The following is a 13,638-nucleotide window of genomic DNA, read 5'->3' on the forward strand; positions in this document are numbered from 1 at the left end:
CCTGAGCTGAAGTTGGGCACTTAACCGACTGAGCCACCCACTGCCCTCTGAGGTCTTACCTTTTTACAATGCCTTTACAATGCCCGTATTTCATTGCAATAGAATCCTTAGGTCCTAGATAATACTCCGTACCTTTTCCCAAGGAGAAAACGGGAGGACAGAGAGGTTCCGTGACACGATGGCACCCTCCTCTTTTCCTCCTTGTCCTCACAATTCATAGTTATGTTGGGTGGGGGTTGGTTTTTTCAGTGCCTGCCTCCTTCACTCGAATGGGAATTTCAGGAGGGCAGAGGTCATGCCTGTGTTGTCCACTGATTCCTGAGTATCTGAGATAATGCCTGGCACATAGTAGGTGCTTAAGAAGTACTTGTAAAATAAATGAATGCTTGATTATTGATATTACAGTAGGGCTAGCTCGTGGCAGAGTTGGGACCAGGTCTCGGATTCCCTGAGAAAACACGCTTTCCCATTTGTGGCCCGTCCTCCAGAGTAAGCCCGCCATGCCCCTTGGGCCCAGGAGCCCAGAGCATGGAGAACTGGCCCAGTGGGACCCAGTGGGGTCAGAAGTGTCTACACCTCCCCTGCCCCTAGTCTGGTGCCAGCTGCAGGCCAGAAGGAAGTCCCTATTCAGGCCGAGAACCCGGCAGCGGGGAGACCTGTCTCAACACTTGCCCTCCCTGCCTCTTCGTCTGCCTCCTGCCTCTCTGTGCTGCAGTTTCCAAATCTGTACCATGGAGAGAATAGCATCCTGCTTCTAAGGTTGTGGCAAGAATTAAATGAGGTACCACGCCCACTAACACGTACACAGTACTTACCATACACAAATGAACTCCTTTAATCTCCAGGACAAGCTTGTTAGTATCAGATGAAGAAACTGAGGCACAGAGAGGTTAAGTGCTTGACCAAAGCCACACACACACACACACAACTAGTAAGTGATAGAGCCGTTTAAGGAGTTACATCCAGACAGCCTAGTTCCAGAATATACTCTTCATGGAGAATGCATGATGCATGGAACTCACTCAGCAAAATGTTAGCTCCTATTATTTTCCAGGGTGGCACTTCCACAGCGGCCCAGAGGCTCTTACCTCATTCATTGCCATGGGACAGTCCCAGCCCTCTCTCTTCTACCCTGTCCCACTTAACTACCTTTTCTGCCAGCACTGGGGAAATTCCCAGGGAGAAGAATGGGAAATTCCTGGAATCAGGGAGAGGCATTCCTAAGGGCTAGGGAAGACTTTGTCTTCTGCTTGGTATGCTTAATGAATCAGGGAGGTGCTTCTGGCTGGTCCGAGGAGAAGACTCCCCTGAAGCAGAAGCAGAGAAGGGAGAAGAGCATCTCTGGGGGGGTTTTGTTGGGTGCCCTCAGGAGGGGTGGGGTGAAACGGTAGGTAGGGGATAGGTGAGACACCATCCCCCTTGGTATCAGCCCCTGGGAATGCACCCAGTCATGTCGTCAGACTGCCCCTTCAGACCTCTGCAGAAAGTCTGCGGACCGGGCTTGGGCAGGGTGGGGTCGGTAGGATCGAAGGGAGAGGCCTGCCTTCACTTCCATCACTGGACATCTGGTTCCACCTAGTGGCTTCTGATGTTCCAACTGTCCTAACAGACCCAAGGAAGCTCAGGACCAACAGAAGGGGGGGCGGGGGGGGGGTGTCTTTCAACTGGTCAGTGTTTCTTGAGCCCCTACTCTGTGCAAGGCACACTCTGTGTTACAATGAGGCATATTCATGAGTATAAGAAAGGAGCTGAGGGCTAACAATTTCCCAGCTCACCACAGGCCAGCCCTGTGCTGAGGTCTACACTGTGTTGGCACATGCCTGACCATGGAGCACTGGGGATCAGGGCCTGGCCTTGACTTCTCTGGATTTCAGTGTCCACTTCTGAAAAATAAGAGAGCTGGTGTAGATCATCCTTAGGGTCTCCTCCTGGATAAAAATTCTGTAAGGTTACACCACAGAGTGGTTCAGAGTTTCAGCTTTGGAGTTGGGCAAACTTGCATTTGGATCCCATGAGCTATGCATGCTTGGACAAGTTACTTTACCTCTCTGAGCCTGGGGTAATAATGTAGAGATAAGTATGATAATTCTACCGAGTGTTTAGCACAGGGTCTGGCACTTCCTGAATGCTCAGTGAATGATGGTGATGATATGTGTGATGACTCTATTTACCAAAATCACTGTATCACATGGCAGCAGGTGGTTTCAACACCAACAGCCTGAGTGCCATGGGCGTTTGGAAGGATCTGACTCACTCAGGGGCCGATCCGGGAGTCAGTTCTGCAGTGGGATTAAGAAAGCACAATTCCGGGGCACCTGCGGGTGGGGGCGGGGCGGGTGGCGGTCAGTCAGTTAAGCATCTGACTCTTGATTTCGGCTCAGGTCATGGTCTCTCGGTTCATGGGATCGAGCCCTGTGTCGGGTTGCACGCTGATGGTGCAGAGCCTGCTTGGGATTCTCTCTCCCTTCTCTCTGCCTCACCCCCACTTGCACTGTCTCTCTCAAATAAAGAAACTTAAAAAAAAAAAAACAAAACACAAAACCCACAAGTCCAAGGGGGGACCACATGACGTTTGGGCTGAGGGCTAGGTGACCCATCCTCCAGCTCTTCTTCCACCCCTTCCTGAGGATATGGAACCTGAGTCCTGGGCTCTCCTCTCTGCTGTGGGGGCAGGGGGTGCTGGCAACAAAGAGGACAGTTGAGTCCTCGGCCTAACTTCTCTGCAGCTTCGTTGTGACATTCTGAACTGCAGACAAGGTCAGTCCTGCAGCCACCCGGGCCTCCTGTCCCCACAGAAAGAGTGGACAGTAAGAAGCCAGAAAGATAAAAATGTCATGAATTTGTTTTACAATTTTTTTATGTTTCTTTTTGAGAGAGAGACAGAGCACAAGCCAGGGAGGGGAGGAGAGAGAGGGAGACACAGAATCCGAAGCAGGCTCCCGGCTCCGAGCTGTCCGCACAGAACCCCACACGGGGCTCAAACTCACCAACCGTGAGATCATGACCTGAGCCGAAGTCAAACGCTTAATCGACTGAGCCACCCAGGCGCCCCAGAAAGATAAAAAAATTTTTAAAGCCGAAGATGCTCCCTGACCTTTTCTGAGGGTATGCCAGTCTTTTCTTTTCTTCTTCTCCTTTTCCTCTTCCTTTTTTTCTTGGGATTCCTCTTTTTGCTCAGTAGGTTGGGGCCCCTCTGGGTAGGACGGAGGCTTTCCTGGTCAGGAAGTCTTCCAGGGAAGTCACTTCCAGGTTGATCTGCTCCTACGAGGCCCTGGCTAATGTTTGCTGACTGCAGAAGTGACTTTATTTCTTTTTATTAATTTTTTTTTTTAACGTTTATTTATTTTTGAGACAGAGAGAGACAGAGCATGAATGGGGGAGGGTCAGAGAGAGGGAGACACAGAATCTGAAACAGGCTCCAGGCTCTGAGCTGTCAGCACAGAGCCCCACGCGGGGCTCGAACTCACGGACCGCGAGATCATGACCTGAGCCGAAGTCGGCCGCTCAACCGACTGAGCCACCCAGGCGCCCCTGCAGAAGTGACTTTCAACTCCAACCACAGCGGTCCAGTTCTTCTCTTGCTCCAGCTCCGAGGAGTGGGACCACAGCAGCCTGCCCTCTCCTGGTTTTTATTCCATTCTCTTCCTGCACCCCTTCCTCCACCCTGCGCCTTCTGCTCTGTGTGCTCTGTGATCTCGCCGGCCCCCTGGCCCACCCACACCTTCACCCTCCTATCTCTATGTCCAGCTCTAGCCTTTCTCATGAACTGCAGATAATTCCTTTCAGTCAAGGCTTTCCCCCACCCTCACGCCAGGTTCTTCCCCACACAGGTGAGTGTCTTGCTGTCCACCCCAGCCCAGGGGTCAGCCTTGACCTGTCCCTCCTCCACTGCACAGCCAAAGCCCCGTGACGCTGGCCATTTCCCTGCACTCTGCTCTTTGCCACCCTCCGGACTGCCCCTGCCTCCTGTCCTGCGTGCATCCTCCTGCTCCAGCCTATCGTGACCCCAGCTGCCCGTAAGGGAGCCCTCTAAACACCCTGCTCACGTCCCTGTTCCTCCGCTTAGCAGCTTGTAACACTGTCCACTGCCTTTCAGATAAATGTAAACTCCTTGGCCTGGCCTACAAAGTCCTTCCTGGCCCTGCCTCTGCTGACCTGTCCAGGCTCCTTGTTCCGAGCTCCCAGGCCCTCTCTCTGCAGTCCCTTGCATTCCAGCCTCCTTGACATTCTTGCTGGCTCTCAGGTGCGTGGCCTACTGTCACATCGCCAAGCCTTTGTATGTGCTGTGTCTTCAGCCGGGAGCACTTCCCTCCCTGCTGTCTGTCTGGCAGGCTCACAGTCATTTCTCAGGAAGCACTCAAATGCCCCCTCATCTGGGAGGCCTTCCAGATCCCTCCAGGCTCCTCTGGGTTCAGACTTGTCCTTTGCCTTTCACAGCATCTATCACACTGAATTGTAATTATTGATTTACATATCCCTTTCCCCCTCTGGACTGAAAGCTCCTTGGTGGCAGAGGTCTTTTACGTATTTGTTTTCTGACTGTCTGGAGCATAGCAGGTGCTCAGTAAATACTGGTCATTGCAAATGTCCATCCATCTCGTGATCTCGTGTCTGGATCAGAATGCATTTTTCGATTTTGATTTTTTGCTTTCCGCGAGGAGTTCGGGTGGTTAGAAGGCAGGCGGATGGAGTTGCGCTTGTTGAGTTCAGAGCTCTGGAGTCAGATCCGGGTCCTGGGCCTGGCTCTGCCGTGTATCAGCTATGCCGGTACGTGACTGAAAGCCTGCAAAGGGGTGATAATAGCATTTACCCCATAGAGCTGTTGTGAGTGTTCGTCAGCTGAGTGCTAGGATCTAGGGAGTGTTCAATAAATGACAGTTTCAAACGTAGGAGCTGCCTGAGCATTGCCTCCCGAGGCAGAGTGTGAAGGCCTGTGTTCCAGTCCCCGGTCTGCCCCTCCACACCGTGGGACCCTAGGCCAGCCACGTCCCCTCTCTGGGCTCTAGCCTTCTCTTCAGAGGCTGGGAGCAGGTGGCCTCTGAGGCCTCTGCAGGTCTGACCTGCCGTTGCCCTGTGGGGCCCGAGGAGGAGTGTCCTGGAGGGCAAGATGAATGCTCTATGTCCAGCAGAGGGCCTTGCCCGGCCCCTGGCCAACGGGGTGGGAGGGAGCAGCTCGGGTCCACTGGAGCAGGCTGGTGATGCCAGACGCCTGACTGGAGGCGGACCAAGCGGCCAGCTGCCTCTCTCCGGTCAGCCCGGCGCTTGGACCCCTCTCTCTCACCTGCTCTTCGTGGGGCAGCTGCCTCCTGCTCGTCCGGCCATGCAGTGGCCGTGGCCGCTGGCCGTCTCTCTTGCTGTGGTGTTGGCCGCGGGGCTGAGCAGAGTGTCTGGGGGTGCCGCCCTGCACTCGGGCGGGCACAGAGCCGAGGCCCAGGAGCAGCAGAGCCGGTCCAAGAGAGGCACTGAGGATGACGAGGCCAGGGAGGTGCAGCAGTATGTGCCCGAGGAGTGGGCCGAGTACCCGCGGCCCATCCACCCTGCTGGCCTGCAGCCCACCCAGGCCCTGGTGGCCACCAGCCCCAACCCAGACAAGGACGGGGGCAGCCCAGGAGGCAGGCGGGAGCCTCGGGGCAATCTGACGGGGACGCCGGGTCAGAGGCTGCAGATTCAGAACCCCCTGTACCCGGTGACCGAGAGCTCCTACAGTGCCTATGCCATCATGCTCCTGGCCCTGGTGCTGTTCGCTGTGGGCATCGTGGGTAACCTGTCGGTCATGTGCATCGTGTGGCACAGCTACTACCTGAAGAGTGCCTGGAACTCTATCCTCGCGAGCCTGGCCCTCTGGGATTTTCTGGTCCTCTTTTTCTGCCTCCCTGTTGTTATCTTCAATGAGATCACCAAGCAGAGGTTGCTGGGTGACGTTTCTTGCCGGGCCGTGCCCTTCATGGAGGTGAGTGTGTGTCCAGCTCTGGGGCTGCAATCCGTCAGGCTGTCGGAAGTGGGACATGTGGGTGTGCGGGACCCCAGAGGCCCAGAGCTCCGTCTTGCTTCTCCTCCAATTTGGGCAAGGAGACAAATGCGGTATTGGCTCCCAGGGAAACCAAGGCATCTAGGGGGTGCAGGAAGGTGTGTGGGAGCCCTGGGGGCCAGCCTCAGCCTGGTCTCTTACTTCAGGAGCAGCCTCGAGGCAGATCTCTCCCCCTTTCTCTTTACTCTGAGCTGTCCCCTCCCTGCCTTAACCCCCCTCCGTCTTTCCACCGCAGAAATTGCTCCGTCGGCTGTGTGTCTCCTTTTTCTCCCTTTTTGCCACTGCCGCTGCCCTGCACCCACAGGGTACTGACTTCTGAATATCCTGCTTCCCTAAGCAGTATGTAAAGGGAGATTCCAGTCTTCTGCAGCTCCCCCAGGTCAAGTCAGTATCTACTCCCCTTGAACGCAAACGCCAGAAGGAAAGTCCCTTCCTTACTGCGACTATTGTCATCCCTCTCTAAAAGGGAAGACCTAGTTCTGGATGCTAGAGCCTGGGGGCGAGGGGCTTAATGTCAACTTATGTCTCTGACATACCGGGTATCACTGGGGCAGGTCACATCTCCTGTCCAATTTGCTTATTGCCCCACCACGGGGTAGACCAGATGGCCCCACTGGTGGGTTTATTCTACAATTCTAAAATATATCACCAACCTCATTTCTGGGAACTCCCACCTAACGACAGGCACATGAGTGATGATGGATGTATAGATCCTACACAGAGAGCCTAACCCAAACATTACAAAAATATGCCAATATATGTGCATTTATGTGAGACACAGCAAGGCCACTGTGTCTATATAGGGGCACAAAATAAGCGAGCAGCCTTTTAAATTTTGGCTACGGGCGGGGCGGGAGGGAGGCTACTAATGAGGACTGGAGTAGCTGTGGCCTCCCCATGAAGGCTGCTGCTCCTCTCGAGAGTGGATGATGCTGTGGGACGTGAGTGGCTTGCCGGAGTGGAGAAGGAATCAGGATCAGGCGTCTGGACGTAGGTTCTGTTCCCAACTCGGTCCCCAGTTCACTGTATATTAGTGATGATTTCATATTTGGACAGACTGAGGCTCAGCAGTTGGGGCAGCCCTTTGTGTCCTTCCCGACCCAGGGAGACCGCCTCACTGTGGCCCAAAGGTACCCAAACCTGAAAGAAGGCCCTATGGTTGGGGCTAGCCCCGGCATCTTCGTTATCATCTGGGGCTTAGGACCCAGGTGCGCTGTGAAAGGTTGGGCAAGAGGACTAGATTAGAAACCAGGCTTTGCCCCTCACTAGCTGAGTGACCTAGGTCTGCTTAATCTGTCTGAACCTCAGTTTTCCCCTCTATAAGTTGGGAATAATAATAATAACTATTTGAATGAATTCTTGAAGGATTAAATGGGAAATATCGACAAAGTCCTTAGAATTAAAATAATTCAGTAAGTGCTGGGTTTCACCAGGGAGGGTCTAAGAGCAGGAGAGGAGGAGGGCAGACGCATGTGAACTCTTGTCTGCACGAAAGCCTGCCCTGCCTGACTGCGGGTCTCAACATACCTAATACCTAGGCTGTGGCTCACAACCTCCTGGGCCACCCGCTCCACACCTCCTGGAGGAAGGAGATGGTTCATGAGCTGACAGAGCCCCCCTTTAGGCTGGGTGATGGGGAGGAGTTGAGGGAAAAATACCCTGTCCCAGAACACTTCCGTAGGGGGGATCTTAGGAAGGCCCGCAGGAGGGAGCAGGAGAAGGCAACTTGGAATTTTTTTGTGTGTGTTATTTTTGGTTTTGTCCAAGCCCCAAGGCTGCTCTTCCGCAGGCCCGGGCTCCCCTGCCAAGGGAGTGGGGGGTGCCGGTTCTCACAAAGATCACTTGGTGGCTGTGCTAATGAGCCAGAGATTGTGTTCCCCCAGCCAGAAGAGGGAAGAATTTGGACAGAAGGGGGGATCTGAGCACAATCCCTGAGTGTGGTTGAGCATCATCTGATAGCTTGGGAGGGTTCTCCTCTTCCTCTCTTCTCTCTGGCACTTTCTTCCCCTGCTGCTCGGGCTTCTCTCTCTTGGCTCACAGGGTGATTTTCCTGTGTGCTCAATGAATAGCATCAGGGAGGGTGGGCCCAGGCTGTTTTGGAGGAAGGCTGCTTCCTCCCGCAGCCAGGCCCCTAGCTTTCTTGGATAGGATGAAGAGACAGAGAGAGAGAGAGAGAGAGAGAGAGAGTGTGTGTGTGTGTGTGACTGAGCCATGTTTCAAAAACCTTTCACCTGAGGCACATAATGGAATAATGGGATCTGGGGATGGAAGGACCCACAAAGACCCAGAACTGCTATGTCTTTGTCTTGATTCTTCGTTAGGGAAGATATTCCAGAGTCTCTCAGAGAGCATATGGGTCTGTGGGACCCAGGCCATTCATTCCCTAGCCCAAGAGGCAAAGAAGCAGGGTGGAAAGAGTCGGGCCCGTCTGTGTGTGGATCTCAACTCTGCCATCCACCTAGTCACTCATCCTGCCCGAGCCAGTTTCTTTGTCTGTACGATGGTTGGCTGCAAGGATGTGGCGACGTACGTCAAGTGCCTGACTCGCGGAAAATACTCACTAAATGGTGGTTGTCATTACTGTTGTTTCTACACTTACCACCCAGTTTCCCGTCTGAGCCAGAAACCCAGGCCTCCTCCCGCCTCCTGGGTTTGACCACGTGCTTCTCTCCTCCTCTACACCTTTGCCCACAGGTCTCCTCCCTGGGAGTCACCACCTTCAGCCTCTGCGCCCTGGGCATCGACCGCTTCCATGTGGCCACCAGCACCCTGCCAAAGGTGAGGCCCATCGAGCGGTGCCAGTCCATCCTGGCCAAGCTGGCTGTCATCTGGGTGGGCTCCATGATCCTGGCTGTGCCCGAGCTCCTGCTGTGGCAGCTGTCGCAGGAGCCTGCCCCCGCCACGGGCACTGTGGACTCATGCATCATGAAACCCTCGGCCAGCCTGCCCGAGTCCCTCTACTCGCTGGTGATGACCTACCAGAACGCCCGCATGTGGTGGTACTTTGGCTGCTACTTCTGCCTGCCCATCCTCTTCACGGTCACCTGCCAGCTGGTGACGTGGCGGGTGCGGAGCCCTCCCAGGAGGAAGCCGGAGTGCCGGGCAGGCAAACACGAGCAGTGCGAGAGCCAGCTCAATAGCACCGTGGTGGGCCTGACCGTGGTCTACGCCCTCTGCACCCTCCCCGAGAACGTCTGCAACATCGTGGTGGCCTACCTGTCCACTGAGCTGACTCGCCAGACCCTGGACCTCCTGGGCCTCATCAACCAGTTCTCCATCTTCTTCAAGGGAGCCATCACCCCCGTGCTCCTCCTGTGTATCTGCAGGCCGCTGGGCCAGGCCTTCCTGGGCTGCTGCTGCTGCTGCTGTGCCGAGTGTGGTGGCGCCTCGGAGGCCTCAGCCGCCAGCGGCTCGGACAACAAGCTCAAGACCGAGCTGCCCTCCTCCATCTACTTCCACAAGCCCAGGGAGTCGCCCCCGCTCCTGCCCCTGGGCACGCCTTGCTGAGGCCTGGGTGGGGGTGGGGGGGCGCGGGAGCAGGGGCCAGGTGGGGCAGGGTGGGTGCCCCCCAGCCTGTGTCTGGTGTTTCTGGCCCCATAGGTCTTGCTTCTCTGCCCGTCTTGCTGTCTAGAGGTGGACTTGGTCCCTCTTGTGGGGGTTCGGGTGTGCCAAAGCCCCTTCCCCCAGCAGGGCCTTTCCCGGCTGTCTCTTGGCGTCTCCCAGCCCTGTCCTCGGTGGGTGGTAATGCTTCCAGGTCCTTAGAACTGCCTAGAAACTCTCAGTCCCCCAGCTGGGAGCCAGAACTTCACCTGCCTCTGTCTTGGAATCTGCTGTACTTTAGTTGGCTCTTCTCTAAGCGTTGCCTGCTGACTCTCATTCATCCTAGAACAGGGGGCCTTTTGGGGGCCAGTCCTGCCTGGCTCTTCTCTGGACCAGGTCTGCCCTAGCCTTAGACATCTCCTCCTCTCGGCACCTTCTCTTCTTCCGGAGGATTTCTCTCTCTTTCTTCTTCCTTCTCTGACATCTCCTGGGTTGCCCTGTGCCAATCCCCCCTCCCCCCGCCCCTGCCCCGCCGCCATCCGCCCCGTGGTAGGTACTCCCTTGTAGAAGGCCCTTCTTCAAAAACAATAAACTAGGTAGAACTATCCCTGTGCCCACTGGAGTTTCTTGTGCCACATCCTGACAGTGCCCGGATGCACCTGGCCCTTCTCCAGGACAGGTGGCGCCCTGGGGGGATTCCTCCCGGCCGCATTTGGCCCTTTATGGCCTGTGGCTGATGTCCTGCCCAGCCTTATGGCCCTACGGCTTTTGAGGGGCAGAGTGGATGAAGGGCTTGGGAGGTGGAGTGCTAAGTCATTGTCCTAGCCTGAGCCCGAGCATCCTTGGGAAGTCAAAAGGCGCCAAACTTATCTCTTCTGGAGCCCCCACTCTGTTCCTCCTCCTCCACAAAGCCCCCATTTTAGAGAAACCAGCAGCCTTGCTCGGTGAGCCTGGGGCCTTCCAGCCTCTCTGACTCTGAGAGCTGCTCTTTTTCAGTTTCTTAGAACAGACTGTTTTGCCCGTAGACGGCCCAGCTGCCTGCTCCCGGTCTGCCCCCACCCTGCCCCCACCACACCCCTCCCTGGCAGCCAGAGCTCCGTCCTGTGCCCCCAGAAACCCCTCAGCTCCTCCCGCCGGTCTTGCCCCGGGTGTCCCACTTCCGCCAGGTACCCCTCTGGGGTCCTTCCACAGCCCCCCTTAACCCTGTTTGGGCCTCGAGGAGCTGGCACAAGCTCAACCAGAAGGGACACCTCGGCCTAGGCCACAAATCACTCCCTGCCTCCTAAGCCCAGCTTTGTCTCAAGTGCAGCTCTGGGTCCCAGTGGCGACTTCTGCCCACCAGATCCACCTAAAACATCTGCACGGGGCCTCGGAAGGGATGATGAGGGACAGAGGTTGCTGAGTGCACTGGGCTCCTTTCTCCTCTGACCACCCCACCCACACCCCTTGGCCTCAGCCCGGCCCCGACCCAAGCCTCCTTCCCCCCCTCTCTTGGGGATCTTAATGGCCTTGTTCTCTCTTCCTGGCACCCACCCCCAGGACGGGTGACGCCAAGAGAGAGGGAGGCCGTTGCTAAGTGATGGAGCTGCCATGCACACACTCTTTGTGCTGGGGAGTGACACCCACCCATTTCTCAGCAGACCTGTTGCCACAGTGACCGAAGCCCTCAGCTGTGTCCGTAGAAACTTAAGATGGGTGGGCGGGGGGCAGGTTGGAGAGGGAGCCAAAGGCAGGCTTGCGGCACTGAGGATACGGGGGCCATTTTCTCCACCCCCGCCCAACTCCCTCTCTACCCCCGTCCCCACCCTCGTTCTAGACGCACCAGTAGCTTCCTATGGGATGTAGGGAGGGGGCCCGGGGTGAACTGAGGTGAAGTCTGGCACGGGGAGAGGGCCGAGGATGGAAGGCTGAGGGCAGGGGAGGGGGCACCTTGACATCCTGTTTGGGGGGACTTTTCCAGAGGGCACCCCCCCACCCCTGCTTCTCCCTCCTGTTGCTTGGCCAGCTCAGGGCTGATGAGAGGGGGAAGATGGTGTCTCGAGGCCCTGCCACCAGCCCCGCCTTCCATGCCTGCCAACGTGAATGGCTTGCAAGATTAGTCAGCAGGCCAGCAGGGCCTTGGGAAAGAGCCACTGTCCCTCCGGCCTGGGCCAGCTGGGGGAACAATGTGGCGTTTGTTGCTCAGGGGTCCCAGGCTGCTGGTGGGGGGGCGGGTTGGCACACTGGCGGGTGGTGGATTTGAGCTGGGATGCTCAGAGGCAGCACAGACATTCTCCCTCCCCTCGGGGCAGACTTTAGACCAGCCCTCAGACCCCGAGGCCAGGTGGGGGGGAGAGGGCAATCCACGGAGCCTCCCCCTTCAGCTGGGAGTGGGGGGCAGAGAGCACGAGCACTTTGCATTGAGAATCACCTCCCTCCAATGGGACCGGACGTGGTCATTGAGCCTCTCAGTTTCCTCATCTGTAAAATGGGAACAACCCCTCTCTCACAGAGGACTACAGTCATTAAACGAGACAAGATATATAAAGCATGTGGCATGACGCCGGGCACCTTTTCTTCCTTCCTTTTGGGAAATGAATTCTCTAGTACTACAGACTAGGCTTGCCAGGGTACTCTCAAAACTCATCCAGGCTTTGGGACTTGAAAGGGCCCCGAACGATGATTTACATATATACGCACAGTCTGTTCCCGGTCCAACTTCCACAAATTCTTTAGGTCCTATTAGGCACCTGCTGCGTGCAGGCACTGTGGTAGGATGATGCCTGCTTGCTGGTAAGCAGCTCATCCTGTCTAACCTCCAATGTCACCCCTCATCGGGGGATTCAGGACCGGGAAAGGCAGGTCTGCCCTGACACCTGCCCCGTCCTGCTCCCCACATGAGTGACCGTCAGGCCTCTCCAGCCTCCTAGGCCAAGGGCAACTCCTGCCACCTCTGCAGCCAGGAGAGCACGGGGGCAGCCTGGTCCCACCTTCAGCCTCCTTAACCAGGGTGCACGTTTCCTATTTCTTAGGAGCTAGAAGACACCTTAAAACCACTTCACTCCATTTGCCTAATTCCATCCACATTCTTTCCTCCAACTCCTCTGGTAAAGGGGAACTGCCTTTCCAGGCAAGTCATTTCTTTCTTTTTAAAAAAAAAATTTTTTTTTTGGACATTTATTTATTTTTGAGAGACAGAGCACTAGCAGGAGAGGGGCAGAGAAAGAGGGAGACACAGAATCTGAAGTAGGCTCCAGGCTCCAAGCTGTCAGCACAGAGCCTGACGCCGGGCTCGAACTCACAAACTGCGAGATCATGACCTGAGCCGAAGTCGGACGCTTAACCGACTGAGCCACACAGGCATCCCCCCGCCCCACCAGAGTCATTTCTGACTATAAACTACCTTCAGGAGGAAGCCCTGGGCACCAAGAAGTTCAGAGCCAGTAGGCGCCAATAGGTGAAGTTCAGAGCCAATAGGGCAGGCCCAGGACCCTTGAGGCCAAAGCCCTGGGATCCCTGCTCCCACATCTAAGGGAACCATGCCTCCTTCTTCCTGCAGAAGTGACTAGAAGTGACTTCCAGCAGAGGCAGGACTAGAGGACGAGAAAACAGCTGCTGTAGGGGCCTGCTCTGTTCTCCAGGGGGACGGGAGACTGAAGGGGGCGGAGCAGGGGAGGGGCGGGGCTTTCCTGCGAAACTGGGTCAAGATGGCCCCGGATTGGGGTAAGCTGGGCCTGCAAGGCTCAGAAGCCGCAGCTGTGGGCAAGGAGGAGGGGGGACCAGCTCTGAAGGCTGGGGTCAAGTAGGGAAAGGACTGGGATTGGGCAGAGGAACAAGGGTACGGCCTCTCTCCCAAGAAACCGGTGGCACAGACACCAACAGAGAAGCAGGGAAGGGGGGAAGCCGTCAGGCTCTGCAGGCCCGGCACCGCCCCCTGGAGGACAATTCGCTGTGGCTGCAGGTAGGGCTCTGAATGGACTCGAGGGAGGCGCAGCCCCGCACACATCGGGATGCAGCCCCACACTCCCGCCACGCTGACCCCAGCCCCAGGCAGGTCCTTAAACAGACTTCCTCTTTAGCTCCACTTGGCA

At 56.2% G+C, this 13,638-nt stretch overlaps 1 protein-coding gene across 1 annotated transcript; it reads left to right on the top strand.

Moving 5' to 3' along the window:
- The first annotated feature begins 5,320 nt into the window (after window positions 1–5,320).
- GPR37L1 (G protein-coupled receptor 37 like 1) lies at window positions 5,321–9,535 on the top strand. Its single transcript, XM_042925760.1, has 2 exons — window positions 5,321–5,950; window positions 8,723–9,535. The coding sequence occupies exons 1-2, from the start codon at window positions 5,321–5,323 to the stop codon at window positions 9,533–9,535; spliced, it is 1,443 nt and encodes a 480-aa protein (XP_042781694.1).
- Window positions 9,536–13,638: the final 4,103 nt, after the last annotated feature.

This window comes from Panthera leo, chromosome F3, assembly GCF_018350215.1.
Source record: "Panthera leo isolate Ple1 chromosome F3, P.leo_Ple1_pat1.1, whole genome shotgun sequence".
NCBI classification, from domain to species: domain Eukaryota; kingdom Metazoa; phylum Chordata; class Mammalia; order Carnivora; family Felidae; genus Panthera; species Panthera leo.

What these genes read in the sequence shown, in the direction of transcription:
- GPR37L1 (XM_042925760.1), top strand. Translation starts at nt 5,321, where the DNA reads ATGCAGTGGCCGTGGCCGCTGGCCGTCTCTCTTGCTGTGGTGTTGGCC. An exon ending in GGGCCGTGCCCTTCATGGAG is followed by an intron (nt 5,951 to 8,722) that starts GTGAGTGTGTGT and finishes CTTTGCCCACAG; the next exon opens with GTCTCCTCCCTGGGAGTCAC.